The sequence below is a fragment of the Azolla caroliniana genome, unplaced genomic scaffold (assembly GCF_043228905.1).
Source record: "Azolla caroliniana isolate FFs.n. ecotype wild unplaced genomic scaffold, voAzoCaro1.0.p SCAF_13, whole genome shotgun sequence".
Taxonomy (NCBI): Eukaryota; Viridiplantae; Streptophyta; class Polypodiopsida; order Salviniales; family Salviniaceae; genus Azolla; species Azolla caroliniana.
The window spans coordinates 13,082,424-13,100,442 of record NW_028230448.1 but is presented as its reverse complement, the minus strand read 5'-3'; the positions used below and the strand labels follow the sequence as shown (position 1 = coordinate 13,100,442).

The window sequence follows — 18,019 nt, the reverse complement described above, 5'->3', positions numbered from 1 at the left end:
GTCAATCATATAAAACAATAATAGTGAATATACTAATTCTAAGTTTAATATCTTCGTACAAAAGACGAAGATCTTGAAGAGGTGCATTTTACTACATAAGAAACAAACATCTAAGTGTCAACTTATGTGGGTAAGAAGTTGCGAAAGAAAAAGAGAAAATTGTGAGATATCCCTCATAGACAGGACGAATAAGGCTCTCATCATATATAAGGTAGAGCAAAAGTTATTATCTTTGTGTTTATGTGTGGAGCATAGAGAGTTCAAGGTAACTTGAACTAAGAGTGGAGGTGGCCTAGCCACTCGTAAAGGTTTTGGCCAACCAAAACGGAACTGGACGGTAACCGGCATGCGTCGGCGATTCGGCATCCGACGGGCCGACGAGGCGGTGGTGGAGCTGGTGATCCAGCGGCTACCGGCATCCGATATCCGGCGGCCAAATTAAATACAAGGAGGGCAAATAGGGATTCGAACCTTGCACCTCCTAGTTAAGAGTCAATAGGCTTACCACTAAGCCATGACATTTAGTTGAATTTTTATTTTTATCATTATACTTTTACATGTAAATTCACATACATGAGAGCTAAAATGAGTGACATGGTTATCATGCACCACATGTAATACATGAGCGCCAAATGGCGAACATGCATTTTATGCATGTCTTGTACCCTCTCATGCATCAACATCTATAAAAGAAGGGATGAAAAAGAAGAAGGGTTAGGTTTTTTTGGTTATGAAATAAGAAGAAGAAAATTCGTTACCGAATTGATCGTGTAACTTGTTTCTTAAAATCTAAAATCAAGAGTTCAATCTTAATCTCTCTCAATCTAAATTCAAGCGTTCTATTCTATCTCAAGCTCTCTCTCTCTTTCAATCTAGCTTAAGTACTTTCTCGCTAAAGTTTGCGCCAACTTCAAGTCCTTCCGGTCCAGAACCCCGGCGGTTCCACCTCACGATCCGTGCGTAGTGACGAATCTTCACGACAACGGCGAGAGGAAAACGACAAGCGGTGCTGCCGCGACCTTACACACACCGGTTCTAGACACTCCGGTAGCCGGCAACGAGAGCCAGTGTGAGACCTAGAGAGAAGAACGGTGGCGGCGGCAAGGCGGGAAACCGAAGATAGGAAAGGGGAGATCCCACGAAGACACTCGCCACGAACCAGACACTCCGGTAGCCGGCGATGAGAGTCGGCGTGAAACCTAGAGAGAAGGATGGTGGCCGCAGGAGAACGTGATCAAACGACGAGAAGCAGAGCAAAAGGAGGTATGAGGCCGGCGAGGCGGCCACGAACCGGATACGGGTCCGACCAGCAGTGTCGGCAAGACAAAGATCGGACGCGCTTGGCACACGAGTCGGTGACCCAACAAAACGGAGGCCCGAGAAGGATCCTTCACACTTGCCCGGAGACCCTGGCCGTTTGGCCGATGTGGCAACGTGAGATCGAGGGTAATGGAAGGTAGCGGCAAGGGGACGAAGGCGGCAACACGACAGGCACCGACCAGCCGAGGCATTATGTGAACGAAGGAGGCCATGCGGGCTGGGCTGCGTCAAGGGTGATCTTCCGGTAAGCTACCGGGAACACCCGATTAAGGAGCGGTGTGCCAAGCCGGAAAGGGCACACCCGAAAGCGGAACAAGAGACGTGCGAGTGGCCATCGAGGGCCGAAGCAAGCACGGGTACAGGACGACGTTCAACACAAGCGGTGCCGAACAAGGAAGGCGGAAGACGCCACATGACATGACGACCATAGAAGGAACAAGGAGCGTGTATTGGGGTCACCTAAGGACCGAAGAACGAATGCGCATTCAGGGAACGATAACGGCACACGGGAAGAGCCTATGAAAGGTGAGCTTGGAGCGGAGAGAGTTGGCACACAGGGGTGTTCGGGACGCGGAGACGATCAAACCAACGGAGGGACATGTGCGGCATGCAAGGCGCGGAATACAGCGTACAACCGAAGTGACCAGGGGTGCGATTGGAGAACATACGCGATGGATAAAGGAGGGGTGACCGGATCGGCAACGATGTTCGGGAGGACCGATCGGGGAAGAGGGCGCGAACGCCGGATATGGGCGGGACTTCTTGGTAGTCTTCTTCTTCTCCTCCTTCTTGAGAAGTTGGGCGCCGCAACCATGGTGACAAAGCTTTGTTAGGGTTAAGTTCTTCTTCTTCTTCTGGGTGTTGCCCGACTCGAAGCTGGGGTTGTATCTTCCCCTTTATATATATATACTTTTGTCTTCTCTTCATCTTGGTGTAGGGGTGCGTTGTCTCTGTTTCTGTTAGGGTTTCAGTGTCTTCTATGTGCAAGCATAGGTGGTGTGTTCGGTTGTGGCAGGCGGCATGCGGACTGTCTGTGCTTTCCTTGAGTTCATGCTCGTTGGCTCTCAGCACTCCGCGGTTCGGCATGTCTGCGAGTGTGTGTGTGTAGGTGTTGGCTTCTGTTGCTTATGCGGAGCCCGCGCGCTAGGTGGCTCGTTGGCAGGACTCACTCCCTGGCGCGCAAGACCCCACTCGGTTTAGCGAGCCCGTGCGCTCCTTGAAAGCGTTTTGGCGCAAGAGGCGGGCCCTGCACGAGGGTCCCGTTGCGCGAATGAGCCCGAGAGCTCCCCGACTGGCCCTAGGATGCAGGCTCCCTTTTCCTCTCCGCGTGGAACTGACGTCACAGCGAGCGTTGCGTGTGTAGGTTTGTGTGTCTCAGGTTAGCGTAGGGTCCGGGAGCGGTTGCGTGTGTGGTCGCCGGTGTAGAGGTGCCGATTGTAACTGGGTGTGTATATGTGTTTGTGTGGGCGCGGTTAACCGGGCCGTGTCTTGTGCCTCTTTTGGGCCCCTTGTACATACCGGCGAAAGGGGCGGAAAGGACGAGGGCAACCCCTCTCGCTTCCTGTGTAGTTACCGATCGCATCCGGAGAATATCTAGGATCGAACCGGTCGGCAACGCGGCAAGCCCCGGAGGATTCGGGTACCCAGCAACTCCTCCCCTCCTGGTCCATGACCCTGGTGGTCCCACTCGGATCCGACATGCAAACGCGGATAACCGCGACAACGTGATGTCGTTAGTTTGATATGTGGCATGTGGTTTTGGAGAAATGATCCACGTACTTGGCTGAGATAGCGCAACAAAAATACCTAAAAGTAGGGATTTGAATCCAAATACTTGTGTTAATAGATTAATTGCTATTAATCAATTAATAGTTTTCCCTTCATGTGAGTGTCCACATAATGAGCTATTAATAGAGTAATAGTTTTTCATGTATTTAAGTCCACATAACGAACTATTAATCAATCAATAGCTTTCCCTTCATGTGAATCCACATAATGAGCTATTAATCAATTAATAGTTTTTCCTTTATGCGAGTTTAGATAATGAGATATTAATCGATTAATAGCTTTCCCCTAATGTGAGTCCACATAATGACGAATTAATCGATTAATAGTTTCCTTTATGTGAGCTCACATAGTGAGCCCCCTAATATGAGTCCATATGATTAGCTATTAATCGATTAATAGTTTTTCCTTTATATGAGCTCACATAATGAGCTATTAATCAATTAATAACTTTCCCCTAATGTGAGTCCACATAATGAGCTATTAATCGATTAATAGCTTTCGCCTAATATGAGTTCACATAATGAGCTATTAATCAATTAATAGCTTTACCCTTATATGAGTCCACATAATGAGCTATTAATCGATTAACTGATTAATAGCTTTCGCTTCATAGACCCACGCCCAACCTATGTAATGGTAGGAATGCAAGATCTAAGTTCAATTCATTTTGTGGTTCACAACATCAATTTTATTGAATGTTGAACATTTTGGTGTTTTTTGAATGTTTAGAACATAGTTTCAATATGGTTTTATGTAATTTCATCATGAAACAATGAAATTTTTATGATCTGGATTTTGACCTCTATAAAAAGCGTACTTAATAAAAATGGCACACTTAACCGAATGGTTATTGTACATATTTGTTTGCATTCGAATAGGAAACCCCACGAATGCGAATATGTCAATCTATGCTACCAGTACATCTAAGCTTTCATTAATATATTCCACAAGGTTACAAGGCTTGGGACTTAATACGATAGATTAAGCTTCAACTTTGAGCTTCATGAGATTATTAAGGAGATACATGGAAGCTTTAGCTTTAAGGGAGAGAACAAGGAATGCTTTAAAACTCGAAGTCTTGATTATGACTCTAAACCTTTGAATTTTCTGCAAACTATGGTTACCAACCTTTTTCTCTATTTTGGGTATTTGATTTTAAACCTTTATGAACATTTATATTTGGACAATTACTTCGAAACTCAACACAAATATGATCAAGAGCAAACAACAAGAATGTTGATGCACAATGCAGAATCTAGCCACAACACATGTCCTCATTCCTAATTGTAACATGCATTGTATCGAGGTGGCTCAAAAATGCTCCTCCGTTGTAAGGTTTTTAGCTATGCATCACCTCATTTCCTAGTAACACTCAATATACACACGACCAATATGTTTTGGTCATTCTTGTCACACATTATATGAATACATTCACATAGTCGGCTAAGCTATTGCCAATTCTCTTTATATTGTACCCTTTCAATTGAGACAAAATCAATTACCAAGGAAACACTTATACAATGAATATGCACAAAACCACTTGTTCTAAATGTATTCATGCATTGTGCATGATTGTTATATACTGTGTCTTGAGCGAATCGTTACTAAAAGAAAATGGTGCAAACATGGAAGTATTCAATGAAATTTTATTTAAGTAATTTGGCCAAACTAGCCCAATTGGTTACACCACATGAACTTTCAATAATATTGAAATTTCGTTTCCTATATCTATGTTTAAAAGCTACATGCAAAATATATTGACTAACCCCTTAGTTCTTTGAGGTAGCAAAGTAAATATGCCTTTAATCTTCGATGCAAAGGCACTAATGGAGGTTAGAAGGCTACTTTCATGCAACCAATTGTAAAAGACAAGGTTTATTGTAACAACTGGAACAAGATAATCATTTCAAAGTGTAAAAGATGTTGCATTATAACAAGTGGATGATGCAATCAAATAGTCTCACAAGCATGTTCAACTTTTTCAAAGCAAACAATTATGCACCTTTGCTCGTCTAGTTGCTCATCTAGTTACTAAATAGACAAGAGAAGCACACACTTGTGATAGCGTGGAAGTGCTCGAACATTATTAAGCAAATTTGTGAATGTAAAGGGACAATTAATTGGGTATCAGCACATCGTGGATGAAACTTCATTGCAACATATGCACAGAGAATGTGTTGCGTCGGGGTCGGAGTGGAGAACATACATTCAATAATAGGCGATGAAACCAATGGTAAACACATCATGAATGCCCATAAACTTTTATCGGTTTGTTGCAAAGCATGAAAGCCAATGTGTTCGCGCGCTCGTGCGGTCTTCTCTATGCCATATGGGAAAGCTAAGGCCACATCACTCAGGAGGGCACACAATTCTCCCCACTCACAATATCTTTCTCGGAATATCCATATGTGTGAGACCATCATACAAGGCCGCATGCTTCATTTGTGTGCACTGCTTGATGCCACCGTCCCGATCGTTGCCGAGCATGTTTTCTGGGAAGAGCCGCTCTCGGGGGTTTTTTTTTTCCCGGTCGATCGTGAGGATGTGCGTAACGAGGCACTGGATGTGGAGGATATGAGGTGCTAGAGGAGCATGAAGGGTGTCCGGGGCAAGTGTGAAACCGGCCATGGAGCTAGGGTTTATGCAGAGAGAAAGAAAATCTACGGGCGTCCGAGTCAGCTTCCCGGATAGGAGAGAGAGAGAGAGAGAGAGAGAGAGAGAGAGAGAGAGAGTGGGGAAGGAGAAGAAACAGAGTAAAAGCACACAGAGATGAGGCTGCTCTCTTTCCTTACAAATTAGGATTTTCTCGCGTTTTTTCAGACATTTCTCTGAGATTTAGGGGTTCATTCCACAGTCATTCATTTTAGTGTTACTACTGTTTTGGGTTTCAGTACTCTGTTTGGTTGCTATTATCTTCTCTCTCTCTCTCTCTCTCTCTCTTTTTCTTTTTCTTTTTCTTTTCTTTTCTGTCAGTCGAGCTATGTCTTCTCCCAGAGCTTTTCTCACAGATGAGCAGCGAGAGCTCATGCGTTCCATGTCTTTTGGGAACAATTCCAATGGTTCAGATTTGCCCTCGCCCCGATCCACAATAACTCCTTCTTCTTCTTCCGATCTGCACAATAAGCATGGAAAAACTTCTTCTCTCGCCAATGGTGGCGCTTCTTCGAAACATGAGAGGAGATCTCATTCTGGAAAGCTCTGCCGACCCAAAAAAGGTAAAATTTCGGACGCATATTAGTTCTGACTTTTCCTCATAGTGAAATTTAAAAAACAAATCTTACTTTATTCATTTCTTCTTGAGTTTGATTTTGACATAGAGCTACGGAAGACTGTGGTGTAACTTTTTCCAGGCTTGTTATTTTAAATTCGATTTTAGCTCGATACAGATTAGGGTATACATTTATGGATGTTGCTCGTAAAGACATTTTCAACTGTCTACTCAGATAAAATTATGAGTAATGCGTATTGGTTAATGTTTTGATCTCTACGTGACATAGCGACAAAGCCATGAAAAGGAGTGTAGATTAATGTACGTTTCTAGTAAAGAACCTTGATAGCTTCACAAAATGGAATTCTTATTAGTATGCGTTGAAATGTAAAAATTAATCCATACCATTATGCATTTAGCTACATAGATAATTGTACAAATCTAGACACAAATGTATGGATTAATCAATGTTTCTACAGTTGATCCAATCATGGTGATTAATGGGTATTTTCGGAAGAGATGCTTTTAGTTCTGCATAGCCAAATATACAAAGGCATGTCAATGGGATAGATTAATGAATGTTTATATGTTTGATATCACCTTCTATCAATAACGAGCGTATAGATTAATGTTTTTCTGTATGATTGACGAAATCTTCTTACTATAATGCTTAGGAAAGATGGGATATAGCTCTGATTATGAATAAGTATGTATGTTTCTGTCAAGATGGTGGTAGTATGGCATCTTTTTGTTCAGGCTGTAGTATGGTCTTTTAGCACATTCTTTTTCAGACGCTCATATGATGTTTTAGCTTTATATTTCCAGGGGGTGCAGGTGGCAGAGGCACTTGGGGCTCCTTGTTGGAAACAGATGGGGAGGCGTGTGTTGATCGCAACGATCCAAATTATGATAGTGAAACAGTAAGATCACATCCCAGACACTCTTTTCATACATGTTCTTTCTTTTGTCTGATTCCTCAAAGAACCTTTGGAAGTTAATTGGTGTAAAATTTGGTTGAATCATTGCTATGAAGAATGTTTTTGGTTGGATTTGAATAATCTGCACGAATCATCATTTTGAGGTGTTGAGGAAGGTGGAGAAAGCTAATTTGTGTAAAACCTTACCCAAATCATGGCTTTGAAGTGGGATATGCTAGGCGCTCTTTATTTCTATCGAACTCATCATAATAAATGTTGAATCATCAGGAACCATATAAACTAGTGGCTACTCCGACTGCTCAGTCTATTCAGGAATATAAGAACAAAGTAGGCCAAATTGTGGAAGAATACTTTTCGACGGATGATATTGCAGAGACCGCTGTTGAGCTGCGAGAGCTAGGCTCTTCAATGTATCATCATTATTTCGTGAAGAAGCTCATCTCCATGTCCCTTGATCGACATGACCGAGAAAAGGAAATGGCAGCTGTGTTGCTTTCTGCTCTTTATGCTGATGTCATTCAGCCTGACCAAGTAATAAAAGGGTTTACTAAACTTGTAGAATCGTCTGATGACTTGGTGATTGACATACCAGATGCACTCGATATACTTGCTCTATTTGTGGCTAGAGCTATTGTTGATGATATTCTTCCTCCATCATTTATTCATAAAGTAACCCAAACTTTGCCTGAAGGATCGAAAGGTCATGATGTCATACATAAAGCTGAGAAAAGCTACTTGTCACCACCTTTGCATGCTGAAATTGTAGAGCGTCGATGGGGGGGAAGCACACACATGACTGTTGAACTTGTGAAAAATAAGATAACTGCCCTTCTTAATGAGTATATCGAAAGTGGTGATAGAGAAGAGGCATGCAGGTGTATTAGGGAGCTGAGTGTGCCTTTCTTCCATCATGAGGTGGTAAAAAAAGCACTCATTTTAGCCATGGAAAAGAGAAATTGTGAAGGTCTAATTTTCTCTCTACTCAAGGAAGGTTCTGATGAAGGATTGATAACATCTAGTCAGATGTCTAAAGGGTTTACTCGCCTTGCTGATGCTGTGGATGATCTGTCTTTGGATATTCTCCATGCAAAAGAGATATTATCAGACTTGGTATCAGAAGCCAAAAAGACCAACCTTCTAAGTGCTTCTTTTACTATAAGGCAGCCTGTTGAAAGTAATGAAAACCAGCACTTGGGTGCCTCTGAAACAGATCAAATCAGTCTCTTTAAGCAGAAATCTGTATCTATCATTCAAGAGTACTTTCTTTCGGATGATGTTGGAGAGGTTATTAGGAGTCTTGAGGATTTGTCATCCCCCAGTTTGAATGCCATATTTGTGAAGAAGTTGGTAACATCAGCAATGGACAGGAAAAACCGTGAGAAGGAAATGACATCGGTATTGCTTTCTTCTTTATATACTGAAGTTATCACTTCAGAAGACGTTGCGAAGGCTTTCCTTCTACTTCTTGAGTCTGCTGAGGATACTGCGTTAGACATACCTGATACTGCAAATGAACTTGCCTTGTTTTTGGCTAGGGCTGTGGTGGATGATATCTTGGCTCCACTAGACTTGGAGGAAATAAAAGGGCAGCTAAAGGAAGACTCACTAGGAAGTGAGATTGTGAACACAACACGCGCATTGCTTTCTGCCCGGCATGCTGGTGAACGAATCTTGCGGTGCTGGGGAGGTGGCTCTGGCTGGGCTGTAGAGGATGCAAAAGACAAAATTGTGAAGCTCTTGGAAGAGTATGAAGCTGGTGGAGATGTGTTGGAGGCTTGCCAGTGTATTCGGGACCTTGATATGCCATTCTTCCACCATGAAGTTGTGAAGAAAGCTCTTGTTATGGCCATGGAGAAACAGAATGAGAATTTGCTGAACTTGCTGCAAGAATGTTCTCGTGAAGGCCTTATCACTTCAAATGAGATGTTGAAAGGTTTCACCAGAGTTTCAGATAGCTTAGAGGATCTTGCCTTGGACATACCTGATGCAAAGCAGAAGCTTTTACGGTACGTGGATAAGGCGAAGGCTCAAGGATGGCTCTCTGCAGGGTTTGCCGTTGAACCAAAGTCTACATCGCCATTGGATATTAATGGTGATGTAAATGGTAGTGCATAGGTAAATGGAAATGCTAATGTACAGAGGCATAATAGATGGATGGATTGCACACAATTTAAATTTTCTGCAATTAGATGCTGACTCGTAGGAGAAGAAATTCTGGTTTTAGTTCTGGAATGCAAGCCAGATCTTTTAACCGCGTGACACTTTTAGTGATGATACTTTTTGAACGCCTGTTTAAGTTGGCTCTAATTACTTCATGCTCCTTGTGTTGTTTTTTGCTTTGGGTTTGTCGAGTTATTCTTGTTCTTGATTTTGTTTGCTTGGTCTATTTTAAGATATTTGTATATGTTGGCTTGTAATTACCTTTTTATGGTATATCATCTTTTCATGTTTGATGATTTTTACTGAAGTATATCATCTATGACACGTTTTCAACATATGGTAGATATCCTACCGTATATTCTTTATAAGCTAGATTTCCACTGATAATTGAGCTTTTTCTTAGATTTAAAATGCATGTAACCGTACTCTCGAATGGATTAATTCTTACCTGAGAACCATCGACTAAAGAAGGTATTTGGTATATATTGGTGTATGAATTCATAATTCATGTTTTACATCTACCTTAATAGGAGTTAAAAAGGTTAGAAGTCCCATGGTATTGTTAGTGCTAGATAGTTACTTAAATGCATAGTTTACTTCTCACATGTGTAAAGTAGTTGAATGTAAAGTATATTATTTAGAAGCAAAAGGTGGGCTTGCAGCAATCACTTCCTGCATATGTTATGGGGTTATTTCAGCATCATGCTTTGCACAACCACTGTTCTTCGTCTTCTTCTTCTTGATAGGGCTTATTGTGAAATCCTCTAGTGTCTAATTAGTGCCCCCAAAAAAACTCCTTGAAAATGAGTGACATTTGTTTATGCATTTTAAAAGACACATATGTGACTCTTGAGTCATCAAGCTATTGAGTAAGGAACATGATGAACTCAACAAAATGAACATCTTCTCAAACAATGGAGAACTAGGATCATATCTCAAGCCATATGCCCACCTTTCAATACATATAATCTTGTCATGATAAAAAATCCACAACTTGGAGTATGTTGAAGGTCTTAGTATAATCATCTAAGATTAATCCAATTAGTTCCAACAAGTATCAAAACCTTATCATTATCATTTATACTAAGTTGATATATGATTAGTAACAAAAAATGAAATTGTATGACACTCATTGTAGGGAAGTCAACCGATGTAGCCACCCCTAAGCTATCTAATCTAATTTCGTAGTTTAATTCTCACTCTCACTCTCATAATACTCTCTTGGTCAAGACGACCTTTAATAAAGTTGGTTCAACGGCATGTAATATCTCTCTTTGGTCAAGTTTTGTTTTCAACAAAAAGACCCCGGACAAACTACAAATGAGATGAGTAATTGTAACCCTTAAAAAACCTACAACATAACACCCGTACAAGCTTGTGAGGACAAAACAATCATTGGTTCTCTTCTTCACATATAAAACAATCACATATTAAGAAAAACGTGATGTTGGTTTATCTATTGCTGTGCTCACGAGCTTTTATCCGTTTGTAAGAATTATTGTATGTTTAGATCTCTTATAGATAGGGTTTTGTATATTGCGTGGTTGGCAAAGGCTGAGCGTCATGGTTGCGCAAGCGGAGTGGGTGGACACGAGTTCGGGCATTGGCACGACACATGTTTCATGATCAGGATGTCCACACCATAAATTGGCTACATGGACAGACCGACAAACCGAAAGGAAGGAAGGAAGAACGAGCTACACGAAAGTCCTACGCTAAAAAAGTTAGAGAGTACTATGCAAAAATGAATGTAAAATTTCATCTAACTAAACCCAACTAACAAGACACAAATATTGTTGAAGTGTCCAGTCACTTTAGCAATGTTGTATTATGTGTGTGAAAGGGCAACAAATGCCCATTTAGTTATTTTTTAAAGGTCGTTGTAGAAGTGGTAGTTGAGTTGAGAAAAAAACAGATCACCGTTCTCTTTTTAGAAGAAAAAGAAAAACGAGAAGAAGAGAGGTTGATTAGCATATCTGAGAACGCCATACAAGAAGCTTAGTGTTCAACCAAGTCTTCTCACTCCACTACTCAATGTGTGCTTTATGTGCCTTCTACTCTGACCCCTGGGCTTTATCACCATGGTTTCTTCTCTCTCAGTCATATGTTTGAGAGTATAGGTATTCCCTTTGGTGTGTAGTCCTCACTTTGTCAACAATGTTGCTTCTTACATAGCTCTACTTCACTCTGGTGTATCTGGAGGTAGAGCTTGTATTTCTGTTTTATTCTCTTTGTTGATAGTGGATTGTTTCGGACCTTCTCCTGTGGTTGTTTCTTGTTAGGATCGTAACCGGCCATAACTAGTTTCTGTTGAATGTGGGTCTCTAATGAACGTATTCACATTGTCTCCTTTTGTACACACTAGGTTTAGGCTATTTATGTAAATAGTGAGAAGGGCACTTGCCCTAAGTCAATCAATACATAAACTAACTTTGTAACCTAGTTTTGAGTGTTGTTGAAATATAGTTCATCTTGTGCCTAATCGTCTCTCTCTCTCTCTTGCGTTCTTCTTGTGTCTTGTTTCTCTGTTTCTGTTGATGATGGTATCAATCTACCTTGTTTGCATCCACTTATGATCCTCACCTTTGGAGAGTGTTGATTTGTTCTGCACAACACGACCACGTTCTCAACATTTGGTATTAGAGCCAGGTTCTTTCGATTCTGCGTTTGCCGTCTATCTAGTTTCTATCAACAACTCTTCTTTTGTACACCGTGAAGATCTCGGTTGGCAACTCTCTACAAGATCGTTTCCGCGAAGAGAAACACCGGCAAAATCTGCACTCCGCTATTCTAAATCACCATTGAAGTGAGCCAATCGGCTACACTTCACTCCTTTGATTGTAGCCGCACAGAGTGAGATTTCGCTTCACAAGCTCTGCCTCAGACGAACTACATTGGATTAGACAACAATCGAATAGGTCACCTGACGCTAGTCACTCGCTTGTCATAATCACTTATAGTTGTCTGGGCTCCAGGAATAACCCCCTTCTGTGCTTCATTCAGAAAGATTAGCTGAATCTGTTCTTCTCATTGTTGTAGTCACCTGAAGCAGGATCGGCTTGGATAATCGGCACATACTCTGTGTTCGGAACTCAAAAAAACAATTCGACATACTCGGGTCAAACTCAACTAGGCTAGTCAGCCGTGGTCACTTCGGATCAAGTCTCCTAAATTTCGAATAAGATCCGGCTTGTGTTCAAACTCGACTAGAACGAATTCGGGTGAGCCAGTCTGCTGCACCCAACCATCGTTTGTAGCCAACGCCAAACAAAGCCCCCTTCAAAATCGACACAGATGGCATCAACATCTGGCTCGTCAGAGATGAGTCTAAGGAAGTTTGATAGATCGAACTTCAAATATGGAAGGAGCAGATTCAAGACTATTTAATAGTCAAGGGGCCAATCGACCCCATCGAAAACGAAAATGCTGCAGAAGGATACAAGCCGCTTGAATGGGACAAGTTCAACAGAATTGTCACAGCCACTATTCGGATGCATCTATCGAAGTCCGTGTACTTTACGATGCAATTGTGTTTGATTGCCTTCCAACTATGGAAGACACTTTCGGACACTTACGAAAAGAAGGTCGCCGCCACGAAGATATATTTGATATGACGCCTCTATAACCTTCGGATGAAAGAATCCGATTCGCTCCAACGCACCTCAACGAGTACGAAAGTATAAGCTCCCAAATTTCGGCTCAAGGGACGACTATCGAGGATGAACTAAGAGCATTGCTGCTTATGAGTAGTCTCCCCCCTTCGTGGGAAACTTTCATCACAACCGTGTGCAACACATCAATTGTAGCCGTTAAATACTCCTCAGGCATGGGCGCAATTTTGACTGAAATCGTTTGCAAATGATTCGGCCAATAACGCGTATGTATTACAAGGTTCGACTGACCGAGGAAGAAGTTCTTCATAGCAGCCAAACAACCAGCGAAGTTGGAGAAAATCCCGAGATAATTTGTCATGAAGCCATACATTTTGGCCTTACAAGGATTCGAGCCCAAGATGTCTTGGTCTATACATTAGACCTTTAACCATTATGATAACATACATTTTAGCCTTATAATGATTGGAGCCCAAGACATCTTGGTCTATACATTAGACCTTTAACCATTATGATAACATATATGATGTATAGTTATAATATATTATTATATTATTAGTTATTACAAGGTATTTAGAGTATTCTACAACATTCTATGATATTCCATGATTATATTAAATATCATAAAAATCTAAAATATTCTAGAAAATTCTAGCATACTCCATAAGGACCTATAAATAGGTGTCTATTCATTGATCACACCTCATTCGGTTCAAATTGTCGTAACTCGTGAGTGAGAGAGAGAGAGAGAGAGAGAGAGAGAGAGAGAGAGAGAGAGAGAGAGAGAAGACTTGAAATGGAAATGAGATTATATTATAAGGAAACAAGGTTACAAAGAGTAGGCTAAGGGCTAATCTGTAATGAAGTCCAATGAAATAGATTTCCGTGGACTCTCGGGAATAGGCATTGGCTGTAATAAGCCATATGGATGATGTCGAGTTTTTTTGGATCGGCAACATGTATCACAATTACGAACATAATCCATAACAAAATGGTGAAGTCATGGCCACCAATACCTTCGAGAAATTAATGTAAAAGTCTTGTGGATGCCGAAATGTCCAGCCATTGGTGCGTCATGACATTGTTGCAAGACTTGGAGTCGAGAAGGACCATCAGGCACATATAAGAGATTTTGTCGAAAAAGTAATCCATCATGCCAATTGAACTGGTTGTAGTCTTGACGAGGATTTTGAGATTGTGAACAAGAAGCACGATCTAGGATAATATGGTTTAGAATGTCTTGGGCGAATTCATCAGTCGCAATATGCTGTCGAATGGAGTCCAGAAGACTTGAATCCCCGGGTGTGTCTATAACATGAAATGCCATTAGTCATAGACGGTCAAGACCCAAGAGGATTTGCTTCTGACTTTCAAATGTGGCCTCTCATGGTTGAAGTTCTATATATGGACGTCGACATAAAGCATCTGCTTTTTCTTGTTGCGTCCTAGGGCGATATTCCCCATTTTTTGCAAACATTGGGTAGCATCCTCGTTCGACTATGCTTGAACATCCCGAACTCCCAACGAACCCGACTGTTGAAGATCGACTCAGCCGACTCCAAGAAGTTCAAGATATCCTTTTGCACCATTTATGTGATGCTTAAAACACTCAAAAGAAGGTTGCCGACCATCATCGACGTGATTCATCGACTACGTTTCAAGTGGGAGATCAAGTATGGGTTTTACAAGGTCACATTAAAACAACCCGACCTTCAAGCTGCAAATTGGATTATCAATGTTTTGGCCCATATGTGATATCTGGTAAGATTAATGATGTGGCATTTTGCCTTGATCTTCCCCCTCATATGCATCTTCACCCGGTCTTCCATGTTTCACTTTTGGAGCCGTACAAGACCAACTCTATTGTAGGTCGGCTTACATCTCCCCCACCTCCAATCAAAGTTTCGAATGGCTTCGAATGTGAAGTTTCTGCCATTCTCGATTCCAAGATCGTTTGCAACAAACTGTATTATTTGGTTGATTGGTTAGGTTATACACCTAATGATCGAACATGGGAACCTCTCGAGAATCTTGCTAATGCTTTCGAAATGGTTGCTGTGTTTCACAACAAATATCCCCATAAACAAAGTCTGAAATCTTGTCTTCTGACCCATGGAACTCGTTGTCAAAAAGGGGGCATAATGTCATGAAGACATACATTTTGGCCTTACAAGGATTCGAGCCCAAGACATCTTGGTCTATATTTTAGACCTTTCACCATTATAATAACATATAGTTATAATAAATATATTATTAGTTATTACAAGATATATAGAGTATTCTAGAATATTTTAAAACATTCTAGGATATTCCATGATTGTATTAAATATCATAAATATCTAGAATATTCTAGAACATTCTAGAATACTCCATAAGGACCTATAAATAGGTGTCTATTCATTTATCATAACTCATTCGGTTCAACACCAGTATTTAGCCCTTAGCCTACTCTTTGTAACCTTGTTTCTTCATAAAATAATCTCATTTCCATTCCAAGTTTTCTCTCTCTCTCTCTCTCTCTCTTTTATGGCGTGCTCGAGGGTCGTGATGTGGCGTGCTCGAGGGTGGGAAAAACCGGCGGAAGGGGGGGTCAAAAAGTTGCATGTGTAATGTGTGTGCACACAAATGCGATTAAGTGTATATATGCAAAGTAAAAAGGAAAAGAAAGGGTGAAAAGGAGGTATAGAAGCTCGTGCAAAAAGTAAGAGAGAGGAGAGATAAAAGGTAGAGGGGAGAGAGGCTATAAATTTATAGAGATAGAATTATATATTATATAAGAGAGAGTTAGTGGGCTAGTGGATAGTCACATTGACTATAAGCTAGAGGTGCACGGTTTGAATTTGGACTTATAGTGTAGCATGATTTAAGGAATTTTATTCCTTTTTTATTGAAGACAAATTTGGCGACCCCCCCTTCTTTTTTTCCTATAAAAGGAGGTCGAGGGGGGCTCATTCGGGAGGACGTTTTGGGAGGAGGAGACTATCGCCAATTTTCCTTCGAAGCTCTTCATCTCCCTATTTACCACTTCTCTTCATCTCATACCCCTTCATCTCCCCATCGCCACGTGCTCGTCCTCTTCGCGTCGGCACTTGAAGTGCTCGTGAGCCCAAGATTCGTTGGTTCGACGTTGCTCCGCCCCATTCGTCGTTGCGAACCTGTGTGCTCGCCGTTCGGGTGGTCGTGGTTCGTTGGGATTGACATTTTGGTGGTGCTCGTGTGTTCATCTTCACCGTGATCGGATTTACGTTTGTCTCTAAGGGCATTTAATATTTATGTTTTGATTGAACTTGTGGTTAACTATAAGTTGCCATTGTAAACAAAACCCTATTTTATAAAGGGTTCTCTAGCGTTGGAATCGAACACCTATTTATCTCTTTGGTTGATATCATTCGTGTTTCTTTCTCTCCTTCTTTCTTTATTCATGTCTTCCTTGTATGTTCGGCGGTCTTGTGACGAGGGGATTGTTCGGGCTTGCCCATGCACCTCTCCTCCTCATAAAGGCGTACGAGCATTTTGTGCGTGTGTTTGTGTGTTTTTTTTTGTACGTTCGGCCGTCTTGTGACGAGGGGACCGTTCGGGCTTGCCCATGCACCTCTCCTCCTCATAAAGGCGTACGAGCATTTGTGTGTGTGTGTGTGTTTGTGTCTTCTTTTGTACGTTCGGCCGTCTTGTGACGAGGGGACCGTTCGGGCTTGCCCATGCACCTCTCTTCCTCATAAAGGCGTACGAGCATTTGTGTGTGTGTTAGTGTCTTCCTTGTATGTTCGGCCGTCTTGTGACGAGGGGACCGTTCGGGCTTGCCCATGCACCTCTCCTCATAAAGGCGTACGAGCATTTGTGTGTGTGTTTGTGTCTTCCTTGTATGTTCGGTCGTCTTGTGATGAGGGAGCGTTTCGGGCGTGCCCATGCACCTCTCCTCATAAAGACGTACGAGCATTTTGTGCGTGTGTTGTGTCTTCCTTGTACATTCGGCCGTCTCGTGACGAGGGAGCGTTTCGGGCTCGCCCATGCACCTCTCCTCCTCATAAAGGTGTAAGAGCCTTTTGTGCGTGTGTTTGTGTCTTGCTTGTACGTTCAGCCGTCTCGTGACGAGGGAGCATTCGGGCTTGCCCATGCACCTCTCCTCCTCATAAAGGCGTACGAGCATTTGTGCATGTGTTTTGTGTCTTCCTCGTACGTTCGACGTCTTGTGACGAGGAAACGTTCGGGCGTGCCCATGCACCTCTCTTCCTCATAAAGACGTACAGACATTCATGTTTCTGTTATCGTCCCCTTGTGCGTTCATGTTGCATGATCATCTTGCTTGTACCCGTTTGGTCACTTGGCTCGTGCGGTGATGTCGGAAGGTCGACGAGTCGTGATCAACCAAAGCCACCGACCTCACAAAACAAAGGGCAACGAGACCTTGCTCGGGAAGGGGTCGGGAAGTAGTATTGTCGTAAAGCAAACCTTGGGTCTTCTCTATCCCTTGAGTACTCCCTAGTCCAAGACCCCCGTGGGCCCGCCCAAGTAACACACGTGCGCGAAACTTCGCGACATAAATTGGTGAACCCGACATGAAAGGGCGGCAAGGGAGAACCAAGATGCAAGTTCTGCTCCATGAGTCTTGTAGTCAATGAAGAGAGAGGGTGACTACATAAAGCACCCTCCTCCCACCTTGTATAATGTTGAGTCTTTCTCCTTTGTCAATAGACTTTTACCTTGCGTATTCTCTGTGTTTCACTCTCACTCTCTCTCTCTCTCTTACACACACACATAACTCACATCTCTTCTGCTTCACAAGAATCCATCTCTTGATTCTTTACATGGTATCAGAGCGATTTGGTAGCTCGATCTAGCCCATTCGCCTCATCGTGATCGTGTGTTGTGCTCTATGCCGACGACCAAGAACTGGGTCATAGCTATCGTAGCTTCTCTACATAGCTCACATTCGAAGAGAGAAGAAGAAGAAGAAGAATCGACATAATGAATACTCAAATGGGGAGCGCTCTCCC

At 42.2% G+C, this 18,019-nt stretch overlaps 1 protein-coding gene across 1 annotated transcript; it reads left to right on the top strand.

Moving 5' to 3' along the window:
- The first annotated feature begins 6,040 nt into the window (after positions 1-6,040).
- On the top strand, positions 6,041-9,569 carry LOC147856182 (MA3 DOMAIN-CONTAINING TRANSLATION REGULATORY FACTOR 1-like). The gene is made up of 3 exons (XM_087329157.1): positions 6,041-6,323; positions 7,142-7,236; positions 7,522-9,569. Exons 1-3 carry the CDS (start codon positions 6,089-6,091, stop codon positions 9,367-9,369), a joined length of 2,178 nt encoding a protein of 725 aa, XP_087185283.1. The 5' UTR covers positions 6,041-6,088; the 3' UTR covers positions 9,370-9,569.
- The last annotated feature ends 8,450 nt before the right edge of the window (positions 9,570-18,019 follow it).